The 22,991-nt window shown below is 44.1% G+C and overlaps 1 protein-coding gene across 1 annotated transcript; it reads right to left on the bottom strand.

Annotated features, from left to right (window-relative positions):
- Window positions 1-10,049: 10,049 nt before the first annotated feature.
- On the bottom strand, window positions 10,050-22,051 carry LOC123027194 (zinc finger protein RFP-like). Its single transcript, XM_044437708.1, has 6 exons — window positions 21,632-22,051; window positions 18,948-19,181; window positions 17,947-17,969; window positions 15,443-15,558; window positions 12,892-12,924; window positions 10,050-10,567 (listed from the first exon to the last, which is right to left on the bottom strand). The coding sequence occupies exons 1-6, from the start codon at window positions 22,049-22,051 to the stop codon at window positions 10,050-10,052; spliced, it is 1,344 nt and encodes a 447-aa protein (XP_044293643.1).
- Between the last annotated feature and the right edge of the window lie 940 nt (window positions 22,052-22,991).

Raw genomic sequence — 22,991 nt, 5'->3', positions numbered from 1 at the left:
ATTAATTGTGCAAAAGCACACCAAACGCAAACTTTTACCATTCAATAAAAAGCTATTTGTCTCATTGAAAGCTCTGTTATTCTGTTTTCCTTTTAAGACAAAAGATGTTAATGTATGAGTTGTTTTTCTTAACTAAAACCTCAGTATTCAGGTTTTATTGCAGAATTAGCACTTTGCGATAAGTAAGGGGGTTTTGGGTTGCAGTTTGGGCACTCGGTCTCTAAAAGGTTCACCATTACTGGTCTATACCCTCTCCTCTGACAAAAGCACCCCAAGCTGCTGCTACTCTTCAGGCTTGTTCACTTGCCTCTCTCTTGGGTCACGACAGCAGTGCCGGTGAAAAGCAAGGGCAGTAGATACTGCAACCAACCTGCTCCCTGGCCCACAACCTGTCAAGCAGGCAAGCATGAAGCAGTAGTGAGGAAGAGCTGTAGCAGCTGGTGGTAACAGCCAGAAGAAGGGCAGGCCGATGGAGTGAGGAAGCCCACCAAAGAGGACTTGCCCAGGCTCTCGGACACCTGTCGCCAGTCCTACAAAGGCGCTTCTCCCAGGTGTAGGAATTTAGGGTTGTAACACTGCCTTTTGCATGGTGCTTCCTATTTAGCAAGGAAATCAAGGTGGCTTACATAATTCTGAGGTAGGTCAGGCTGAGTCTGTGACCAGCCCCAAGTCCCCCCGGGATCTCCAGGGCTGAGTGGGGACTAGAACTCAGATCACCAGGCCCAGGTCTGTGCGCTTCACCACTATACCACAGGGGCTTGCTTGATGCACAATTGGGGTGAGGGGGTGCAGGCTGATATGCTGACTGCTTCCCTTTGGGGCACAGCAGCAGAGGCATTTACAATGCATCCTTTTCCCTGAGCACAGGGAAGCTTGGTAGCTGGCTTTCCCCATCCCAGGCCCCTGCCCCGGAGAAGAACCACTGACCACTTCTGCCCCAGGCTTCTGACCTGCAGGAATGCAAGCTCTGGCTGTTGACATTTCTCTTCCAGCTTCCGTGTGATATCCTCAATAGCAGAGAGTTCCTGGGTCACTCCAGCCATGTGATCATTCTTCTTTGCCATGATCTTGTCCACCACCTTTTCTAACCTATCAAGGTGGAAGCTGTTTTGTTCTCTCAAAAGCTCATGCATTTCTTGGAAATGAGTCATCATTTGGGCCTTCTCCGCTTGTATCTGTACCTGCAGTAAGCAGATGGGAGGAGGAGAAGAAAAAAATTGCACCATCCAGATGTAGGAGGGAGGAGGTAGCAGAAACCAAGGGGGTACGAGGGTGGGGAGGACTCCAAAATAAATCAGTGTGAATGAAGTGTGCTCAGTGGGAAGTGGAGGCTAAGGAGGAAGAGCAGAAAACCAAGTTGGAGATAAGGATGCAACATTCCCAGAATTTGAACTACAGAATTTTCCAGCAGAAATTGAGTTCCTTTGGACAAGAAAGCTTTCGGTTTGAACAGGAAAATGTTCTAATGCCCGCAAAACCCAATTCAGCACCATTGTTTTAGCTTTAAAAAGTATCCTCTCCCCTTTATTTTGGTTCCACTACACCTCAAGAACAGACCTGAAATATCCAAGGGGGGGAAAAATAAAACACTCTTAATGAGGTGTGATTTTTGAATACTGATTTAAAAATTATAGATAACATGGAATTTTTAAGCTGTTTAAATTTAACGAAAAATTCCAAGGTACTAAAAACTTTTGACGTGGTAATTAATTTTAATCAAGTCAGAGAACTATGCAAAGTTTACTGGTGTCCCTTTATTTGCAACAAAGTTCCATTCTCTTCCACAGATGGGGTTGTTTGGACACATTCAGTTCCACTGTCACTGCTTCCATTTCAGTCTGAGATATATATTTCAATAACACGTGTATGCTAGGGACAGTTGCCTGAAAACGTCTCAACGCTGAAACTGCCAGGCCAGCAAAACACTGAATTTTCCATTGGCATGCATCCTTTTTCACTAACGAATTTATAAAATCAAAGCTTTTCCTTGACAAAAAATCATGCCTGGAAAAAATATTTTGGAAAATTTTCCACCCAACATCATTGGTTGGAGGTGAAAATGGAGTATTGTGAAAGACGGCATTTTCAATTCAGCTGGAATACTGAATAGCTATACCCCATGCTGCAACATTTTACTTGCAGTACCTTTTATTCCCAATTTGCAGAGTGTTAACATTTTCAAAGATCTGAAAATAATTAAATGTTTGCTCTATAACAACAGCTTAAGTACAAACACAAAATCACATATAACATTGGAGTATAATTGTTTACTTCCCAGCAATGGCAACACTTACAAGAAGCTCTTGACATTGTTTTTCCATATCCGATTGATAGATCAGAACCTGTTGTTTCTCCTTCCTTAAACCCTCAATGCAACTTAAAAAAAGACCCTGAAATGAGAAACAAGGAAGAAAACTCTTTTTAACAAGAAGTCTGAGCATTCCATACCATCAAACCAAACAGGTGAGTCATTGACAGAGACTTCACCACAAGCACAATACAACACAGATAATCACTGGGGGAGGTGAAAAAATGAATGATCAGATTCCTTCCTCTTGTTGCATTTGTGTGTCCATACATATAAAAATCCCCCCAAATCTTCATCCTGTGAATGTTGCTATGAGGTGAACAGGGAGGGGAAAGAGATGAAGAGTCAGGAAAACTGAGAATCACCCACCTTCCTGACCAGTTTCTAGCCATATTAAGAGCCTAATGCTGGGAACAAGAGATGGCAAAAGAAGACAGGGATGGCAGAGAATGAGGTGGCTGGATGGAGTCCCTGAAGCAGTTGGTGTGAGCTTGGGTAGACTTGGGGGGAGGGGATGGTGGAGAACAGGAGCGCCTGGAGGAATGTTGTCCATGGGATTGCGATGGGTTGGACATGACTTCCCAACTAACAACAAAAGCTGTACCTGGGGAATACCCAGGGCTTAAACTACACATAAAGGTAAACCCAGGACATGTAGGTATGTCAGTGCTTGTCTTAGTTAAAAGCAAGTGTAGGGCCTCCTCCATGGATTGGGACTGCAACATATGCAGTGGGGACCTTTGACCCTTCCCTACTCCACCACAGTCCTGAAAAAAATTATCATTTATCAGATGCAGTGTGTTGTTATTGTTATGGTTGCTTTTTGTTTTTTTGTAAGCCGTCCAGAGACTTTTAGTATCGGGATGGCATATAAAAACTTTAAAAAATCTTCCTGCACAGCCAAAAAAAAAAAAAAAAAATAGGACAAAAGTTCCCATTTAACACCAGTACATTTTTTTTTAAAAAAAAAATCCTATTTATGATGCAGGGCCCCATTTATTTTCCAGACTTCAATGTGGGAAGGGAGGGTTACCTTTCCCTTCCCCATGCACCTAATCCAGCTAGAGCCCCACAAGGCTCAGTTTGAGTTAAAGCAAAAAGAAATAGATATTGCAGCTGCAAAGCATTTATGTCCTGGAGAGGTGAGGCAGGTGCATGACAAAAGCAGCCTTCCTGTCCACGCCTGCTAGAAGCTCTCTCTGAATAAGAGGCATGCCTACCCAATATTTGCATGATGCAGCAGCTATAGCATGGCTGCTCTCCCATCAGGATCCGGTCTAATTTTCAAGAGATACTTGCGGCCATCACCTTCTCAAGCTGCACCCTGGTCAGGCTGTGCTCCCACGCCCTCCACAAATACCTCCCTGCAAGTTTCCTTTGACTTTGAGCAGCTGGCAAAGAGGCAAAGCTGGACACTGCTGTGCTGTGCAGACCTAGGACTTCTCGATGTGAGGCGTTTAATCCACCCATGTATGAAGGCTTCTGTTTCTGGATACTCTGTGGGATGAAGACCGGCCCCTTTACCTCTGTGTTTTTTCCAGGGTTTTTTCCCCCTTCTCCCTTTTGGCAGGTTCCATTACACTGCAGTGTAGCAGGACTGAAAAAATACGCCTCTTTCTCATAGCGTGATTTACAGATAATAATTTGTCTAGATCTGTTTTAACAGGAAATTAGTCTTACAATTCCCAGTTAGCACATCTGGCTGAGGAACACTGCACTGGAGTGGGACATTTTTTTTCCTTTCTAAATTTGTCTAGGACTGGGTAGGCATCTCCCCTAAGCAGCTAGAGAAGACTGAAAAATAATATGCTGAATATGCAGTAATGGCAAAACTAACTACATAAATAGAAAATTGGCTAAAGAATGTAATGATAAAAGGAAAGCTGATTATTTACAATTTACTTAATAACAAAAACAGTTTGTAAAATATCATTAGTGAGAAATAATGTTAACACAAAGGTTTTGGTGTTTTTAAAATTAAAAGGAATGGAAAATAAGGAAAATATTAAGAATTACAAATTGGAATAATTGCTCTATGAGTTTCAATGAAGTATTAATTTAACTAAGTGTAGAAGAGATAACAATTATTGATTTTTTGTGGAATTTTTTAAATTTGATATAATATGTAACATTTGTGCAAGATCCCTTGGAATCCGCTTTTCTACATTCTACTTTTTAATAAAAATAATAAAAATTAAATATGCCTAGCACTGGACCCTTAATTGGAGAAATAACCAATGATTTCCAAACTTCTTTCTGCCTGGTTCTTGAACAAATATACTCATTCGAAAAGTGAAGTTAACTATTGTTCTTTCACCTAGCCTAAAACTGTTCTCACTTACCTTCTGGACTTCTTGGCATCCATGTTAACCTGGTTTTAAGTAAATTAAAGGAATGTGTAAAGTATCCTTCTTATCCAGAATGTACTGTGTGTGAATATTGCATATTTTACAGTATCCACAACCCTAATAAAATAGATACATCTTCTCTATTCATCCTTTGAAGAGATATAAGACATATGTCCTGAATTGCCACGTGTCCAGGCTAGGAGTTATCAATCCCATCGATGATGACAATAACCACCCCTAAACAGACAATAGGCATCTTCCAACCTGTCCATCATTGCATTGTTTGAGGTACAGGCTTCCATCTGTCACGGAAACAAAGTATTCCCCCCACCCCAGTCCCCAGAACTGGGACTTCTCACCTTGAATTCTTCAGCAGCTTCTGCCACAGGCACAACATTGTGAGCTTTGTGTTTCATAGATAAATCACATTCCAGGCAAAACAGGGTTAGATCATCCTTGCAGAAAGATTGCTGTACTTTGTGGCACACCTTACAGACCTGCACCCTTTCAGGTATATTTGTCTGCTCACTCAGTTGTTTGACTAAGCTAGAAATGTTGGCCAGTTGCCCATTTGGCTTCAAGTTCAGCCAAGGGACTACCTGTTTGCACCGAGGGCAAATGGGCTTTAAAGAGAACTGTTCCCAGTGATTCACAATGCAGGCATGGCAGAAATTATGCCCACAGTCCAGAGTTACAGGATCTATGAAATATTCCATGCAAATGAAGCAAGTGACTTCCAGCTGAAGTTTCTTTCCAATGCTCCTGGCAGCCATGGCTCAGGCACCAGAATCAGAAGTGGTGAATTTCACGTTCCTTTCCCAGGTGGTTCACCTAGAGAAAATCACAACAATTTGATCTGTCTCTGGAACTACTGCAAAGGAAGGAAGCCCACAAGTGAGAAACGGCAGAAAGAACAGTCCTGTGGGTTGCCATCTTCCATTCTCAGCCTCCAAAATGGCTTACACCATCTTGCCACTGCATGTTCTCCAGTATTGCCCATCACCACTAGAAGTCATACATGACTCTATATTCACAGCAAACTGCAGGAGAGAGTCCCTAGCACACCCCTTTTAGGTCTACTACTTGAAATTTGGAAACAGGGAGCTATGCACACTAAATATTACCTGTTCTCAATTTCAGACACAGCTCTGAAAGGCAAGGTGAGGTCAGGGGCTCTCTCCTGGTTGTTGCTGTAAATATAGTTAAGCATAAACCAAGTGGAGACAGGGAAAAACGGGAAAAATAGTGACCAAGCAGATTTAAGCTGACAGGATGTATAAGAACCAGTGAGGTACAGTGACTTAAGTTCTGAGCTGGGATTCAGGAGATCCGGTTTCCAGCCCCCACTTAGCTATGAAGTGTGCTGGATGGCTTTGGCCCAGTCACTGGCTCTCACCTTAGCCCACTTCACTGAGTTGTTATGAGGATAAACAGGCTCACATCAGCTTTATCTATTGGCTATCAGGGCTGTGACTGATCAGAGTAGTACTTCAAAATCCCTGCAGAGTATTTAGGCTGAGGGAAACTGGTTAAGCATGCTTTCCAAACTTGGAATCCTAGCTTCTTAGTTTTTTTAAAAGTCAGAATTGTAAACTGAGGTTTGTTCTTGGTTCATGAATCCTGTAAGAGGAATAAACAAGTTCAATTTAGAAGACACTGGTTTGTTCAACAGCTTGCACTAGTGGGGAAAAGAGGCAGCTTGTATAAACACAAAAATTTGAAAACCAGTGCAGAATGGGGGCTAGAATATTGGACTGGGACACAGGAAATCCAGGTTCTAGTCTGCCATGAAGCTTATAGAGGAGCCTTTAGCCAGTCACTGCCTCTCAGCCTAATCTCTCTCATGGGGTTGTTGTTAAGATAAATGGAAAAACAGAATTGTATGTACACCACTATAGGTTGCTTGCAAGAGAGAAAGAGTCAAGATCGGGTTGTAATATTTCAAAAAGTGCATGCTTTTGTATCAGCAGATAGCATCCCCAAAAGTAGCAGCAGCATCCCCGAAACAAGATCTAAACAGAAAAGGCCATTGTTGACAAATATAAACTGGGAGTCTAGAAGAGCTATTACCAGTATGGAAACACGAAGAGCTGTTACGTACCCACAATGAGCAGACCAAAAAGTAAACCAAGGAATATCGAAAACCCCGCAAAACCTACGTGCAACAAGCCTCCCTTTTATGGGTGGGAAAGCCTTTTGGCCACACCCGTCCAATCCCACTGAACTACAATTCCCGAAAAGCCACCTCGCTCCGTTATCGCTCCTTTCTTCCTCATCCTTGTCCAACAGTCTTCTGGGAATTGTAGTTTTCTTTAGGCAAACGCGCTCCAATGTGGAACAGGACTCCGCCTTCCATCGCGGGCCCATTGTCTTAAAGTTGATCCGGCCATTCTGATTGGTAGGGATGGGTAACACCTGGGTCCAATGGAATCTTTCCTTTTTCTCCGCTTCTCTTTCGATTTGGAAAGCTGCAGCCTTGGTGGGGCTTCCTCAGGGCGGCTGAAGGCATCGCAGAAAACTGCAGGCGACGCAATGGCTGGTGATGCTATAGCGGTGTGCGCATGATCGTAGGGAAAGTGCAGTGAACGTCTTCCGACCAAGCTCACAAACACTGAGAAAGACCATTTAAGTAGGACATGGTTGACTGCATATAAGAAGACGGCACCTCCTCGTGGAGCTGACACAAAAATAAACTGTATATCTAAAATCAATCCAAAGGTATCACTTTCTTTGAGGAGTTCTTGGGTGATCCTTGTTAGCTGCTGAAAAGCTAGATTTTTTAAAAAAATCTATTAAAAGTAAGTCTCTGCTCAGCATGAAAATCAACAGTTCAAAGGAACGCGGTTCTTGCTGAGTGTGCATAAGATAGAGGCTGCCTTTGCAACCTGGTGCCCTCCAGTTGGCGCGCGGGGTGGGTGGAGGTAAGAGTCGTAGTACAACGCATCGGGCAGGCAGCTGGTTGGCAAAGGCTTGGCAGTAGGAAGAATTGGATCTCCTGGTAAGTTCTACGTGATTTGCAGCAGATCAGCAACAGTTTTACTGTTGTTAAAACAGTAACAGCATTAGATCAGCTGCATCCTATTTGCACAACTAAAATGAAAAATACCTGGACAACCACAAGTGGACTTCCATGTATAAGGAATGTGTACTGCATCCATTACTGGTCTCCAAAAGAAAATTCTGGACAGACACAAATCTCTACGTGCTTGTCTTTTGCAAATCCAGCTGGTGAATCTTGGGCTTCTGGGAAGAAACAAACCCAGAGCAGATATCACAAGCCTGAAATCTGACTGACTCTGGCCAGACCTGTTTATCTCTGGAGGTGGAAGGAAGGAAGTACGGGAGTGATATTTGAACCAGCTGCTTACACGTAGTGCCTCTACTCAATAATAGTCTCATTGGTTTCACAGATATTATTATACTACATGTCTATACCACCCTGTAGCCAAAGCTCTCTGAAATTCAGGGAAACTTGTAAAAGATTTGCAGCCTAAAAGCCCTGCTCCAGTGACTGGCACCCTTGTTGTGCTGTTTTTGCCACCAAGTAAAGACTTTTTAAATTTAGTAGCTATTTTTAGAACTATGGTCTTTATTGTTGTTCATATTATGCTCCTGTTTCAGACTCTTTATTACTTGATTTTATGCTGTTTTAGACATTGTTTTATAACAGTTATGTTACATTGTTTCTGGGTTGTTTTTTTGGAGAGGGAATGGTTTTTGTTTTGTTTTTGTGAGCTGCCCAGAGCACCCCCAGATTCTGGGGAAGCATACAAATACAGTAAGTAAAATAAAATATTGTTGTGTCTGTGACTGCACAATGAAAAATGTTTCAATGGTTTTCCCCTTAAATAAAGCACCCCTGGCTGAAACCTGAATATTATATAGCTGTAGTTCCAGAGAACACGACTGATTTCTTTCTTTCTCTCTCTCCTGAAGCCCTCCAAATATTTTGGCCTGTGGAAGATTTATCCTTGCCTGGGGTTATTATGTTACAGGATTTCTGCATTCAGCTTGCTGATGGTTCAGCAGGTGCCACGGCCCATGCCATATTCCAAGACCAAAATGTAACCAAGGAAACTATAGGGTTTACAAAATTACTAGCATTAAGTTTTTAGATAGAGGACTCTCAGAATAGGTAGGACTCCTTGTTTGTAAAATTTTGAACCATCTCTACATGATTCACATCTGGTATAAAAGCATGGGACACAAACAAAAATGCACATGTTGCCAACAAAACAACTTTTAAAAACATTTTAAAGTTTAGGGACATGTCATTGCTTCTTTAAGTGTCATATGATACTTCTCCAAATAGCTTTAACTTTTCTGAATGTTCTAAATTCCCAACTATGATTTGAAGATTCATAATTGACTTCATCTTTCGTCAGTTCTACTGAGACACATTTGTCTTCAAAACAGGTGAGTATCTGCATGTCCTCCACTGGTTTACTGTTTTTGACTATTTTAATCTGAGCTGGAATGCTTGATTCCAATTGCTTTTCACAGTATTTCATGTCATTTCCAATAACAAACAGGACATGTGAATAACAGTAAACAACTTTACTTTCCCCCACTTTTAACTTTGGGGGGGGGGTAATTTTTAGATGGGAAACTTTTTTTCCAGAGTTAGCTTGCTCTTCTCAAAGCACACTGCTAAGGTGGTTGAAAGTCAGTCACATCTACATGAATGCCTTTGTTAGAATCAGACTGATTCAAACTTAATATGCACATGTATATATTCCACTTGTTTCTTTGTGAAATTCATGGCTTACGTTGGTGAAGAAAATGTGAAAGGCTAGTTACTCTCTTTTGAACAAATATTGTGCAGGCTTATCCAGCAATCTTGCTCAGTACAAACATTTCTAGTGCAAATATTAGTCACAGGTATACAACTCCCATCAAACTTTGTTTTTGGCTGTGCTAGCTAAATGTTTTGGCCTACAAGTTGCCCACCCTTGATCTGGGGAAGTGTTGTAGCCAGTCATAGATTTCCATACATCAGTTTAGGCTGCCCCATATAACAGCTGTGAGGGCAAATCAAGAGAGTGTGCCCATCAATGTCCTGAAATTTGGTAGAGGAGCAGCTGGATAAAGCATTTTTTAAAAGGCAGGAGAGAGAGATTTAAAATGGGCAGTATTTATTTGAACCAAAAGAGCAACACAAAACCATGGAAAAAGTAACCTTCAATAAATATAGTAAATGCACTAAAGTCATTCATATGTGTGACAAAATAGAGTGATGCTATTCAAAAGTGAACATGCAAGTACAAATCATGTTAGTGTGATTAATAAGAGTGTCCCTCTCCTTGGAATATGATGCCCCAGATTGGCCAGATTCAGCATCTATCCCACACCAGGATCTGCTTTGAAAATAATGGCTGGGGAGCTGGGCCCATTCAGGGCACAATGGAGAGCTGGCCTTTCCGTTGAAGCCAAAAGATGGGACGGAGCGGCTCGCTGGAGAATGAAGCTCTTGGGTATGTGTGAATCAGGATCCCCCGGTCAGAGTCACAAAAGGTCACCCGTTGCCCAATATAGTTGACAGACACGCGGATCTTCTTGACCTCCCAGCCAACGGGGATATAAAAATAGTTAGGGGGATCAAGAAACACCCACCGATCTGCGCATTTTGCTATAGCCCAGATCCCTTCTAGTGCACTGATGGGAATAAGTCCCTTTCTCTTCACAGAGTTCCTAGCAACTCCAACTCCCCAACAGCCCTTTGGGCCCAGAAGAATGTCCCAGTAGTGTCTGCCTTCTAGGAATGCCTCACATCCCAGCACACACGTTATCTTGTCAAATCTCTCCTCCTTCTCAGGCACTGCTTGGTATTGGCTCCCCAGTCTCAAGCTTTTACGATCCTCAGACAGAATGAGTCTGGGGTGAGCCGTGTCTGGATCGAAAGTCACATTTGCTGTCCAAAAACAAGAGGACAAAGATTATGGTAAACATGAGAGGTGGGGGAAAAGCAGGTCAATGCAAGTCTAAATAAACAGGAGAAAATCAGCACCATCACCATCATCTTATCATTAGGAAAGAAAACTCTTTTCTTAGAGAAGAAAAATGAAAGCAAACTTCTTTGAATGCTACAAACCAGCCTTCCAAAAACAGATGCCCTCCATATGGGAATTGGCCATTTCTGTTTTTTGAAGGCAAACAGGCTGGGGAAGCCTGGATTATAGGCTAATAATAATGAATTATTATTTTCATTAAAATAAGCCTGTCTTTCCCAATCTGGTACCCACCAGATGTGTTGAACTAACCCCCCTCCCCATTGTCTTCATTTAGAAGCACCTGAATGAGGGAAGTTTGGTTTAAAAAATGGGACTAAATGGGTAAACCAGAGTTTGAAGTTGGTTTATGTAAATCATAGTTGAAGCTAAACACAGTTTGTTAGGATTCAGACATACTGAGTAACAAGGCTTCCCCAACCCAGATGTCTTTATCCATTTATTATGGAAATCCTGGAGTGGCTCACGCTACTAAACCACACTGACTCCCAGGTCTAAGGCATGGAAACCTCTCCTGCAATCTGTTGCAGACCTCTGACAGGCCATCTGGATACTGGCTTTGTAAAGCAGGTGTCCTTAGTGTAAGTCAAACACTGCCATTTAACCAACTTAATTGGTTCAGGTGCCTAGCATTCAACTCAGAGTTGGGTTGAGTCATCACTGGACAGGCAACAGACGAAAGCCAGAGATTCTTCTGGAAGCTCCATCCGGAGAAGACATTCTGCACTGAAAAGGGGAGTTGGAGGTTTTTTCTTTTCATCACAAGAACCCTCCCAGGGAGTAAGAGATGGTGCACCTTAGTTTTTCTTTGGTACAGGTATAGGGAAGAAGTGGGGAAGACCTGACACAGCCACAAGGAGAACTTTTCCATGAACATTGTGGGTTTTCAAGGAAGCAGATAAGCAGTTTGCATGGGACTACAATAGCTAGAAACATAGAAAACAGAGGGAGTCAGAAGGGGTCTCCCGGGCCATCTAGTCTGACCTCTGGCACCAGCCGGCTCCGCTCACAACACGTCCACCATGTGGACATCCAGCCGGTCCTTGAACACCCGCACCGATGGGGCCTCAACGACCTCTCGTGAAAGCCCATTCCACACCCTAGGGGTCCTGACTGTCAGGAAGTCCTTCCTGGCATCCAAACGAAACCTTGGCTCCCTGAGCTTTGCTCCGTTGATCCCTCCCCCCTCCCTTTTGCCACTTTGTCTGTTTATTACTGTGCAAGCAGAATTTGACCACCTTTTTCCATTCTCTGCTTTGTCCTGAACCCCTAATAAATCTTCTACCCTGTTTTCCCAAAAACCCAGGCTGTGTGTTTTGGGAGTAAAATGTGGGAAGGCTCACAAAGGACCACAGCACATTGTTGTCATGCTAGCACTGTTTCAACAAGCGGGTCGCAGGCAACCTGCTGTGCCAAGCCTGAACCTAGCTGTGCTCCTCTGAGGGCACAAGGGAGCAACAGAGAAGGCCAGTGCAAGACACTCCAGTGGGACCCTCAGCTAGTAATTCCCAAGGAAGCAAGAACACCTGGGAAGGAGGGGGACTGGGTTTGTTTTACTCACCACTGCACTCACCACCCCAGGCCATGCCCTGATAGCCACACCATGGCTCTCAACGCCAGCAGCCTACATGGCTGATGGGATCGCTGCCCTCCTGCCCTGCTTGAGAGATCCAATCGGCAGTCGAGTGGCCATTTTTGAACAGAGTGCTGGCTCAGTTGACCCTTGGTCTGATCCAGCATCCTGCTTAAGTCAGGGATGAAGGGAGTTGTAAGCGACAACACTTGACAAGACCCAGGCTGGGGAAGCACATGCTAAACCGTAGCTGAGCATTCTGTCTATACAGGCTGTTGTATTTGTCACACTCAAAGGAATGTTGCTTTTGGCAATAGCCTCCTTTTCACCATTGATGTGACATTTGGGCCCAAGGCTTTTTACAGTTTTGGATGGTCAAACCCCTTGATTTAACCCCCTCCTATTTTGAATACCTTTTAATGTGGCCAGAAACATGCAGCCTAGATCTGAATGTGGCACTGCCACAAAGCAGTCATGGAGTTTTCACCCACTCACTTTCTTCTCTTATTAAGAAAAAAAGGAGTTCAATCCTTATATGGTTCTAGAGACCCAGCACAGAATTCTTGGACTCCCAATGAAGGACAGACAAACAGCTGATGGACAAGCCCCCATGCCACAAGCAAAATTGGTCCTCCACCAGTCCCAGAAGTTTACCTTTCTTCATTTGATATCCAGATATCATTGTATCTGAAGAAGGAAAGAACACAGATAAAGTACCACAGCATTGTGCTTCCATGACTATTTCCAATATTTCATATTTTCATTATTTGAAAAGCAGGATTTCAAAAGCATGGAAGTGGGAGGAAATCCTCAAGCACATTCCAAGTTTGATTACTTACTTACATTTGGTCTGCTGTAAAATGTTTCCAAGATTCCCCAGTTACGGACATTCTCAGATTTTTTTTTTAAACAACCCTGTTCCCCACCCATGTTTAAGCTTTAGAGAGTGAAAGTGCTGCTTAAAAATGTGTATGTCCCTCTTCTTCCTGCTGCCAGGATGCCCCAGGCAACTAATGCCTATTTAAAAGCAGAAATCTTAAGGGACTATCCAGAACCCTCCGCATCTGGAGCATTACAGGAATTTTACATAGGGTGGGAGAATCACACCTCCTCTATGCTCCTCCTGCAGCACTGTGGAGTAGGAGAGAAGGAAATTGGTCTCCTTCTTCCCTCTCCCCACAGAATGACCCCAAAAGTGCTTCTCTAAGGTTGTGCTTGTGACCTTGGAGAAAGATCTGACACAGTTCTATCTGCACCAGGTGTAGGAAGGAGCAGGATCCAAGTACGGATCCCCGGCTATAAAGTCAGTGCAATGTTCTGACCTTGCACCTGGGTCTCCAGAAAATCCTACAGGCAGATTCAAACATCATGGCAAGCAACACCAGGCAGTTTCCTCTGGGCACAGCTTGTGGATATGCCTGAAAGACAGCCAGGCTCATCAGGGAAACTCTTGTACTATCCACCGCTTCCTTCCTCCTCAGACCTCCAAGCAGTAGCCAAGGAGGCAACACAGGCCGAGATCATGAGCAGCGTTCCACTTGCTGCATGCATCACGCAGTCTCTGCTGCAGAGACGGGGCTTATGCAAGAGGACAAGGGGCTGATCAGGCCCTCCCCCTGCAGAGGGGGCCACTGGGGCCAGCAGGTGTGTCTGACAGTTCTGGTCCTGGAGCAGGTTTCGCTCCATTGTTGGGAAGCAGCAAAGCTGCTGAGGCAAAGCCTGCCCAGACACTGTGGGCTCTTTCCTCAGGTGATGCAGTAATGCCCATCCATGTGGCAGATCCTTAAGACAGGTCTTGGGGATCACAGGAGACTGTCCCAATTGTTCTTTTTTAAGGTCTGAACATTCACACCAGACAGATCAGGAATGACTACTCTAAACAGTAGAAGGCAGATGTGAAATTCTGTCCATGCACCTCAGAAACAAACCAGCTTTCCACAGACCTAACTGGACAAAACATGAATTGCATGATTCCAGTTGGTACGAGTGTGTAAAATATGACTAACAAAGTGAAATGGCGGGTGAGGGGGGGAGAGGGGGTCAGGATCCCAACACAACACTCAGTCCCTTCCTGGCCAATCCCCACACACACTCGTGGTATTACCAAAAGCACTCCTTCCCAGGTGGTAATTTCCTTCAAAAGAAGTTTGCAGTAGCAAATTAGCAAATTATGGTCAACAGAAACTTCCCTCCTAGGGCAAAAAGTGTGTGAGTGATGTGGGGCGGGGGGTGTTCCAGGAAGTGATTTCACTGAGAAAGCAGCACACAAGGGTTGCCAGTGTCCCATTCAAGCCCATCCTGCAACACAAGACTCACTAATCACACAACGAATGCCATGTCTAGTTTGGCCTGCAATAAGACCAGCTCCATTCATTCCAGGACAAGCATTCGTGGATTAGCACAGTTGTTAAACAGGCAGGAAATACCCAGCAGCTTCACGGGGTTCATAGAAACACACGAAGCTTCCCAAAAGTGAATCAGACCACAGGCATTCTACCTGGTAATAGTCTACACTGGGGTACAGAACCTCAGGCTGAGGAGCCAAATGTGGCCCCCTGGTTTTGCAGATGGCCCTGCCTCTGCCTCCTGTCCACCAGCCACCAGCCCTTCAGTAGCTCCTTGGTTTTTGCCAATTTTTCCACATCCTGAAAGGTTGTAATGCCTCTCCTAAGGATTAGCCACTGGCAGTAAGAGCTTTAAGCTACAATACACTGGTATTTTTTGTATGACAACCCCACCCCCTTTGCCTTTGGCCCCTCACACATTGGAACACCCCGGAGAGCTTCTCCAAAAATAAAATTTGGCCCTCAGACTATGAAGGTGCAGCGTCCCTGGTCTAGACTGTCCAGCAACAGCTCTGCAAGATTTCAGACAGGTATCCTTTCCCAGCCCTACCTAGAGATTCCAGGGATAAACTTGGGATTCTCCCCATGTAAAGCATTCACTCCTGCTCTTTGCCTCAGCCTTTCCTCCTTCTGTAACTATTTGCCATAACAGGAGGAAAAACAAGAGATTTCCACTGTACAACTCCGAAAGCAAAACTCTGACATAGGAGTTGAGTGATTTTACCCAGGAGACTAAATGGCCATCTCGAGTGTCACTCCTCCATTCACTGACCCTCCTGGCATTATGACAACCTACACTACACCCACTTTGGCAGTAACAGCCAGTAAAATGTGTTTTTTTGCAGTGGCACATCCATTACCTTTGAACTGTGTCGAGCACTTCTCCAGAAATGCATTAAAATCTAATAAATCCCAGGCAAGTATTTTTATATCATTTGGGAAAGCTGCAGGATTCATAACAATCTCCCTGTTACACCTGGAGAGAAGGCAGACAGTTACATCCTTGAAATTGAAGTCTTCAGAATGGTATAGCAGAATATAAGTTGAATACATAAATAATAAATTCAAAATCTCCCAGAAGCACGAGCCACTTCAACTTTAGTCACAACCAGATGCAGTGGTATCTTGGCTCACAAATGCCTCAGTTCACGACCAAATCGGGTTGCGAACAGAAATTTCTGAAAATTTTTGCTTCAGGTAGCAAACTCATCAGTTGATGATCACAATCACGCCTGTCTCCCCCACCCCCCCACAGCACACCTGTGATCGTGCCTGTTATGCTGTGAGGGGAGATGGCCACGCTCATGCTCGGGGGCAGGGGGGAGGGGGTGGAGATGACCGTGTTCTTTGTTGTTGTCACTTTGCTTCAAATTTTTGTGATTAAAAAAAGCGTAGTTGCAGAATGGATTAACTGTATTTTCATTGAACCTCATGGGTAAATTTGACTTGGCTCACGACCAATTTGGATCACAACCAGAGTCCTGAAATGGATTAAGTTTGTAAGCCAAACTTAATCCATGTACAAAAATTCATTTTGAGGTCCCTGAGCCATGACTACAGATGTCAGAGAAATCCCAAATTCATTCAAATGCACTTGGATTTCTGTGGCTCTGACACAAGAATCCCACAGCAGGCTAGCAACTTCTGCGTCATACAGCTTGCAGATTAAAAAAAAATTCCAGACCTATATGCAAATTAAGTCAACCATGAAAGTTAACAGAAAATACACTAATATATCTGCCATTTAAAACACACATATTTTATACATATTCAGTCTCCACTGTCAGTAATTGTAGGCTCTATTCACTTACTGTATGCTGAGCTAAGAAAAATATGCCAAATGTTATAGGCTGGTGAAGTTTATATGAATTACAGCCGATCATCTGCCATTCTTTTGCAAGGAATGTGGAAAAGATTCCACCAATGACCTGAAGATGGAATGAAAGCCCCTTAAGAATTTGCAAAATATAGATGGAATGATTTTTATAAAAAAATGTACTTCCCTACCTATGTCATACTGTTGTGTGTAACGGAGGAAATGCATTTTGTGGTTTTGATTCACAAATGCATCCCTTTGTGAACTTTCCCATGTTATATATGAAAATAGAGGAATAACAAAAGAAGCTACAGTCCAGAAAAATTACAGACGGGAGTAGCTTCTTCCAAGCCCCTGAATCCATTTTCCCAAGGGAGCAACAGTTTCTCTATTGACTATTTAGCTTCTCCCAAAGTCGGATACCCCAGTTTTCGGTTGGGTTGGCTGCCATGAGGGGAAAAACCAGCAAAGAGCCTCAAGTCACCAGCAAAAGCAGAAAACCAGAAAGAGATGGAGGTATGTTTGGGTCAGAAGACCAAAGACCTTCCAATACAGAATTTCCATATGGAAATGAATCCATTTTTTGATGCAAATAACATTTCTTTTTCATAACTAGAATTTCATATCTTAGGGAGCACCTTACTCCATACATTCCTACCCATCATTTAAGGTTGTCAATGGAGGTCTTTCTAGGAGTTCCTCTCCCTAAGGAGGTTAAGGGGATAGTGTGAGAAGGAGGGCCTTTTCTGTGGTGGCACCTCAAGTATGGAATGTTTTACTTCAGAGATTTGTCAGGTGCTTACTTTGCTGAGTTTTAGGTACCTGACAAAGACTTTTCTTTTCCAGCACAGTTATGGAACCATTTAGATTATTTTTACATCAATTGTGCCAGTTGTACTTTATTAAGTTTTATTGTCGTTTTATCATTGTTAATTATTTATATGTTATTTCAGCTTGTATATTTTTAATTGTCTTATGTTACCTGTGAGTTATTTTATTGTAATGGTGCCCAGAGAGTGTGATGCTAATGCGCAGCCTTTAAACAAATTTAATAAATAACTAATTATAAGCCAATGCTGCAGACACTCATTTCTTTGCAAAACTACACCTAAAGATTTAGACTGAAAACTTTTTTCTGCATTTTTTAAAATAAAAGTTTCTGGCCACCATGAACAGTCCTTTTGTGGTGCCGCTCAAGCACTTTAAAGGGGCTGTCAAAATGGGGATCACAAAAGCCATCTGTCGTGATCTGGGGTAGAAAGGGCTGCAGGAAGTACAGAACGGCTCATAATCTCAGTGTACAGGGAAGGAGGCCAACTCGGTTCTCCGGCAGGTATCCCCAGAAAGGGGGAAGACATGGGATGGAGGGAGCCAACAACCCCCTGTAAGCCAGACCACCTTTTGGGCTGGTTGTCTCGCCAATAGCCAACCGAGTGGGGTTCATTGCCCCTGGTGGGCTAGCATGATGTGCAAACAGGCCCATTAGATATGGGACAAGGGCTGACATTTGCTCTTCAAGGTTCCATTTTTAATTTGTGTTCCACTTACTTCTTCAAGGTGCTTCCAACATCCTAGAAGAAAGAATGAAGGAGGAATTCAGTGCCTGCCACAGGGTCATTCTAATCATAACCCCTGAATCCTGCATTCTTATCTGATGGCTCATCACAGTCTACTTGTAACACCACCTAAGAGGTTGAGAGGTGATTGTATTTCATAGGATGGTGGGGAGAAGTGTTGTATAGGTTGTACATATTAGACCAAGATCCACCAAACCAAATAAATTAAGCATGCTACAGAGCCCCAGATGGGTCACATTCCCACCATTCCTACCCCCTCCAAGCTGCTTGCCTTATTAGTGAAATATTATTTTTATTTATATTGTGCTTGTTCCCAGAAATTGGGATTCTAGGCAGCCATTCTTAGGATCCAGCTACTAGGCAAACTATTCTTAGATCCAGCTAATTTTTAGTTAGCTTGCTTGAAGTTTCATTTATTTGAAAAGCAACCACCCAGTTCAGAATTTATTTTTGCCTAGTTCTTGAAATGACAGGCAGCTGACAAATGAAACAAATTTCATTTTTTGCCCAGCCTGAAGGTTGGACTTACTGTGTTGCCTGGCAAACATAGCTTGGTTCTGAAGAGTTTGAAGGAAGCTCTGGAAAAGGAGTCTATTCATCTTTATATATAATGCCCAACAGCCTTACCAACATACTTTCCGTATGTTGTTAAAAAGGTGGGAAGTGGAAATGCTGGCCTACTTGGAAGAATCAAGATAAAGGGCATCTTGTGGCCTGTACGACCATACAAAGACAGAGGTACAGCATGCTGGTTGTTGTTATGATGGGCCATCAAGTTGTCTCTGATTTAAGGCACCCTATGAATGGAAGTCCTCCAACAGCCATCCACAACAGCCCTGCTTAGCTGTTCCTAATTCAAGGCTGTGGTTTCCTCGATGGAGTCAATCCATCTTTTATTTGGTCTTCCGGTTAAAGCTCCATTAGATTTTCCACAGATAAAAGTCATAGATGGGCCTACCAGAGTCCTCTTACCTGCAGGAGTACCGGTGTTGGTTGATGATACTTCTCCTTCAAATCCTGGATGATGGCATCCAGGTCAGAGGCTTTCCGGTGGATTATGGCTGTGTATTGGGCCTGCTTCCAAGTCATTTCCTTCTCCAGCCTTCCCACCACCTCAAGCAGAAGCATGTCCTTCTGCTTAGTCAGAAAATGACATAATTCCATGAACTTGCTCACCATGACTTCCTTTGCTTCTCCTGTTCGTTTCTGCAATCCATAGAGGGAAAACAAAGGAGGGGGTGGGGTGAGAAATAAGATTAATTTGAGGAATAGAGCCAGACATCACAGCATCAGTAAGTATAGTGTGAAACAGGCATTTTGTATAGCCTGAAGGGCTTGATTTTGCCTAATCTTGGAAGGTAAGCAAGGTCAGGCTCGGTTAAAATCTGGATGGGTGACTTGGGTGTATGATTCTATGATTATTGCTGTAAACCACCCAGAGAGCTTTGGCTACAGGCAGTATAGAAATGCTAATATTAATAATACTAATAATTTCACATGCACACAGAGCTTTGGAGCTTACAAACTGCTTTGTGGACATTCTTCCTTGTGCTTTTTGCAACAGTGCGGTAAGGTAAGCCAATTCTAGAAAGTACTTGAGCAAACATGTACCTCAGTGCACTGGGGTAAGGTTGAAGAAATCAAGTCTTCTGCAGCACTGTGCAAATGGCCTCTCCCTCATGTTTCATTCATTTTATCCCATCACAAATGGGTCAATGAAAGGCTTATTTGACATGACCACCCCCCCCCCTTCAAGTCACCTAAAATGGCACCTAAAAATAGTCTGGAGAGCTGATAGCTCAGGTGGAAAGAGTTGGCTTTGTCTAACTCAGTCTTCCCCTGACTCTCCAGACAGTTTGGACTTCAACTCCCATGAGCCTCAGCCAGCATGCCCTGCAGTCAGGGCTTCTGAGAGTTTTAGTTTTGGGAGTTTGGATCTTTACCTTCCAAAAATCTGGAAGGTACCAAGATGGGGAAGATTGGTCTTGTTACAGTTTAACCTGTGACTTTTCACACAGGCCACATTTAGCATCCAGCATCAAAAGGATTTGAAGAGACTTGGAAATTATCTTTATCACACTGTGGGGAAGCTTGAACCATCCACAGTAGGCAGACTGAAGGACAAATGTCTTTAGTTTTAATTAAGCTTTAGAAAGATACACACACACACAATTTTTCATGTTGTAAAACCTACAAGCAGGCTTCTACAGTGTTCTTCTTCCCAAATCTTCTTCCTGAGCATATTTTCTTTCTCCTTATTTATTTTATCAATGGAGCTTAAAAGATGATCCTGAAAAAAATGATTTGAGCCCATTCATAAACACTTCAAGTCTGCAGCAACAGAACCGACTGCTCAATTTTTGCCCATATACACAATTGCCTCAAGTTCTCTTCCATCCCTTTCCCTCAGTCTTCCTCCTTCCCTTCCTCCCTGCCAGTTCCCATTGCTCGGTCCACTGTCATATTGCACCTTCCTTCAGCCGTGTTACTTCTAGGTCCCTTTTCTCTTCCTCCTCTATAACTTATTCCAGCTGACTCAACGGCTTCCTCTTCTCTCACAGAAAGACTGTGAACATTGCAACAGCTTTATTGCCCAAAATGGATGAAATTTTCAACAAATATTCCTTACCATTGCATCATCTTAGCTAATGGGTGTCAGACTTTGCTCCCAGAAGTCAACAAAAATGGTCACAGGGAATGCTGGACAAGCTGAATTTGTCCTCTCCTTTCACTGTACTGCTTGCGTGTGCTCCCTGCAAATCCCTCCAAGTCTTCACCCTGTGACTGCACCTTCCTGCCCACTTTTTAAGAGCTTCATTCGCATTAGTTGCGCCTCAATAGCAAGGTGGGAATAAGTGTTTCTACCAGCTGGGACAGAGTCTGCATCCCTGTTGCCGCTCTCCTTACCCCAGCTTTTCCCAAACTGGTGCCCTCCAGATGTTTTGGACTACGACTCCAATTCGCCCTGGCCAGCATGGCCAACCATCAAAACAGCTGGGAGTTCTAATGCCACAGGCATTCCAATGTTGTTGCACTACAGATCCCATCATCCCCACCTTTTGGCTGTGTTGGAAGGGACTAATGAGAGCTGTGTGCAGCAAGATGTGGAAGGCCACAGGTTCCACACCTCTGGCCTAAAACTACTTTACTGCTTTTCCTCTCTCAAACCAGCAATCCCCTAACCCCTAAAAGGCAAAGGTTTCCCCTTGACGTTAAGTCCAGTCATGCCTGACTCTAGGGGGCGGTGCTCATCTCCGTTTCCTAGCTGAGGGAGCCAGCGTTTCCCTCAGCTGTCTGGGCATGCCGGCCACATGACCAGACAGTCTCTGTGGTCATGTGGCCGGCATGACTAAACACCGAGGTGCATGGAACGCTGTTACCTGCCCACCGAAGTGGCACCTTTTTATCTACCTGTATTTGCATGCTTTCGAACTGCAAGGTTGGCAGGAGCTGCAACGGAGCAACGGGAACTCACCCCGTTGTGCAGATTCGAACTGGTGACCTTTCAATCAACCAGCCCAACAGCACAGCGGTTTAAGCCACTGTGCCACCTGCAGTCCCTAACCCCTGCTTTACCCCATAATCTCTGGTTTTATGTGACTGGGAAAGGGGCAGCAAAGCACTTCTGCCCAAATGTATGAAATGAAAGTTCTCACCTTCAGCTTTTGGGCAGCCTCGGCCACAGAGATGACGTTGTGAGCACTGTGCTCCTGGAGGAAGCCGTCACATGCTGAGCAGAAGGGCGTCAGATCGTCCACACAGAAGGCTGCCACCGCCGGTGGATGCTGTTCACAGAATTGACCTCCACGGTGCCCTTGCACGGCCTCATTGCCCAGCTCTCTGCTGAGCATCACGATATTGGCCAGCTGCCTGTTTGGTGTGAAGACCAGCCGTGGAAGCACCTCCTTGCACTGAGGGCAGGTGAGCTCAGAGGTGATGTCCCCCCAGTAACCCACCAGGCAGCCATGGCAGAAATTGTGCCCACAGTCGAGGGTGGCCGGGTCTAAGAAGTCCGCTAGACAAATGGAGCAAGTCAGTTCTGCCTGGAGCTTCCTCATGATGTCCATAGCAGCCATGGCCACGAGGGCAGAAAGGATGCGCTCACTTCAGCCACTCCACCCGAGTGGCAAAAGGCCTCAACTGGTGGTTCCTGGCTCTCGAACTGGTGTGATTCTGCTGAGGAAAGAGGGGTGGGATTACCATCTCCCACCCTCCAGAAAGGTTTGATGTCTCAATCACATTCTGCAGGAGAGTGCAAAATGGAGATCTGAGGGAGTGAAGAGATGAGACAAGCCAGCCTTCAGCAAGGAACCAAAGGTGGCTTGAACTACGGAATCTGCTGCCATGGGAACTGGTGCTTTGGATGGCTTTAAAAGGGGACTGGAGAGATTCATGAGGGAGGGACTATCAGTGGCTACTAGCCTTGCTGGCCATGTGCTGCCTCCTTCACCAGAGATGCACCAGCTGCTGAGGAGCTTGGGCCTTGCACTCCTCCTGCTTAACGGATCCTGTGAGAAATGGGTTTGCCACCATGTGCAGAGAGTGCTGGACAAGGTGAACCTTTGGTCTGATCCAGCAGAGCATTTCTTATGTTTTTATATCACAACCTAGTGGCAGGCAAGCTTTACACTTACAAGATCTACTCTGAGTTTTCATTTTGTTTTTATGAGAAGCCTGAAATCCACCAACCAGAGTCACGTGCAAAATAGTGGCTCAAGCAACTGATCATCCAGGAACAATTAAGGAAGACTATAAAGAAATAGTGGAGCCAGGGCTCATGGCATCAAAGCTATTTTTGAATAGCAGGGCAATAACATCACCTGCCATTACCCCTCAGACTTCTGTTTCCCCTGAGACTAATTGCATTACCCCAGGTAGATGCTTTATAGGAAAATCTTCCCCGGAACAGTATTTGCTGTGAGCTCTCTCTCTCTAGCAATGCAAATTAATGTACAGTAACCTGGTCTTGAAAAGAAAATTAAGACCTATTAACTTTACAAAAGCTAATGGGTCTTC

Source organism: Varanus komodoensis, unplaced genomic scaffold (assembly GCF_004798865.1).
Source record: "Varanus komodoensis strain SLA01 unplaced genomic scaffold, ASM479886v1 scaffold300, whole genome shotgun sequence".
Classification (NCBI taxonomy): domain Eukaryota; kingdom Metazoa; phylum Chordata; class Lepidosauria; order Squamata; family Varanidae; genus Varanus; species Varanus komodoensis.
The sequence above is the reverse complement of the archived record's forward strand: the minus strand, read 5'-3'. Positions and strand labels throughout refer to the sequence as shown.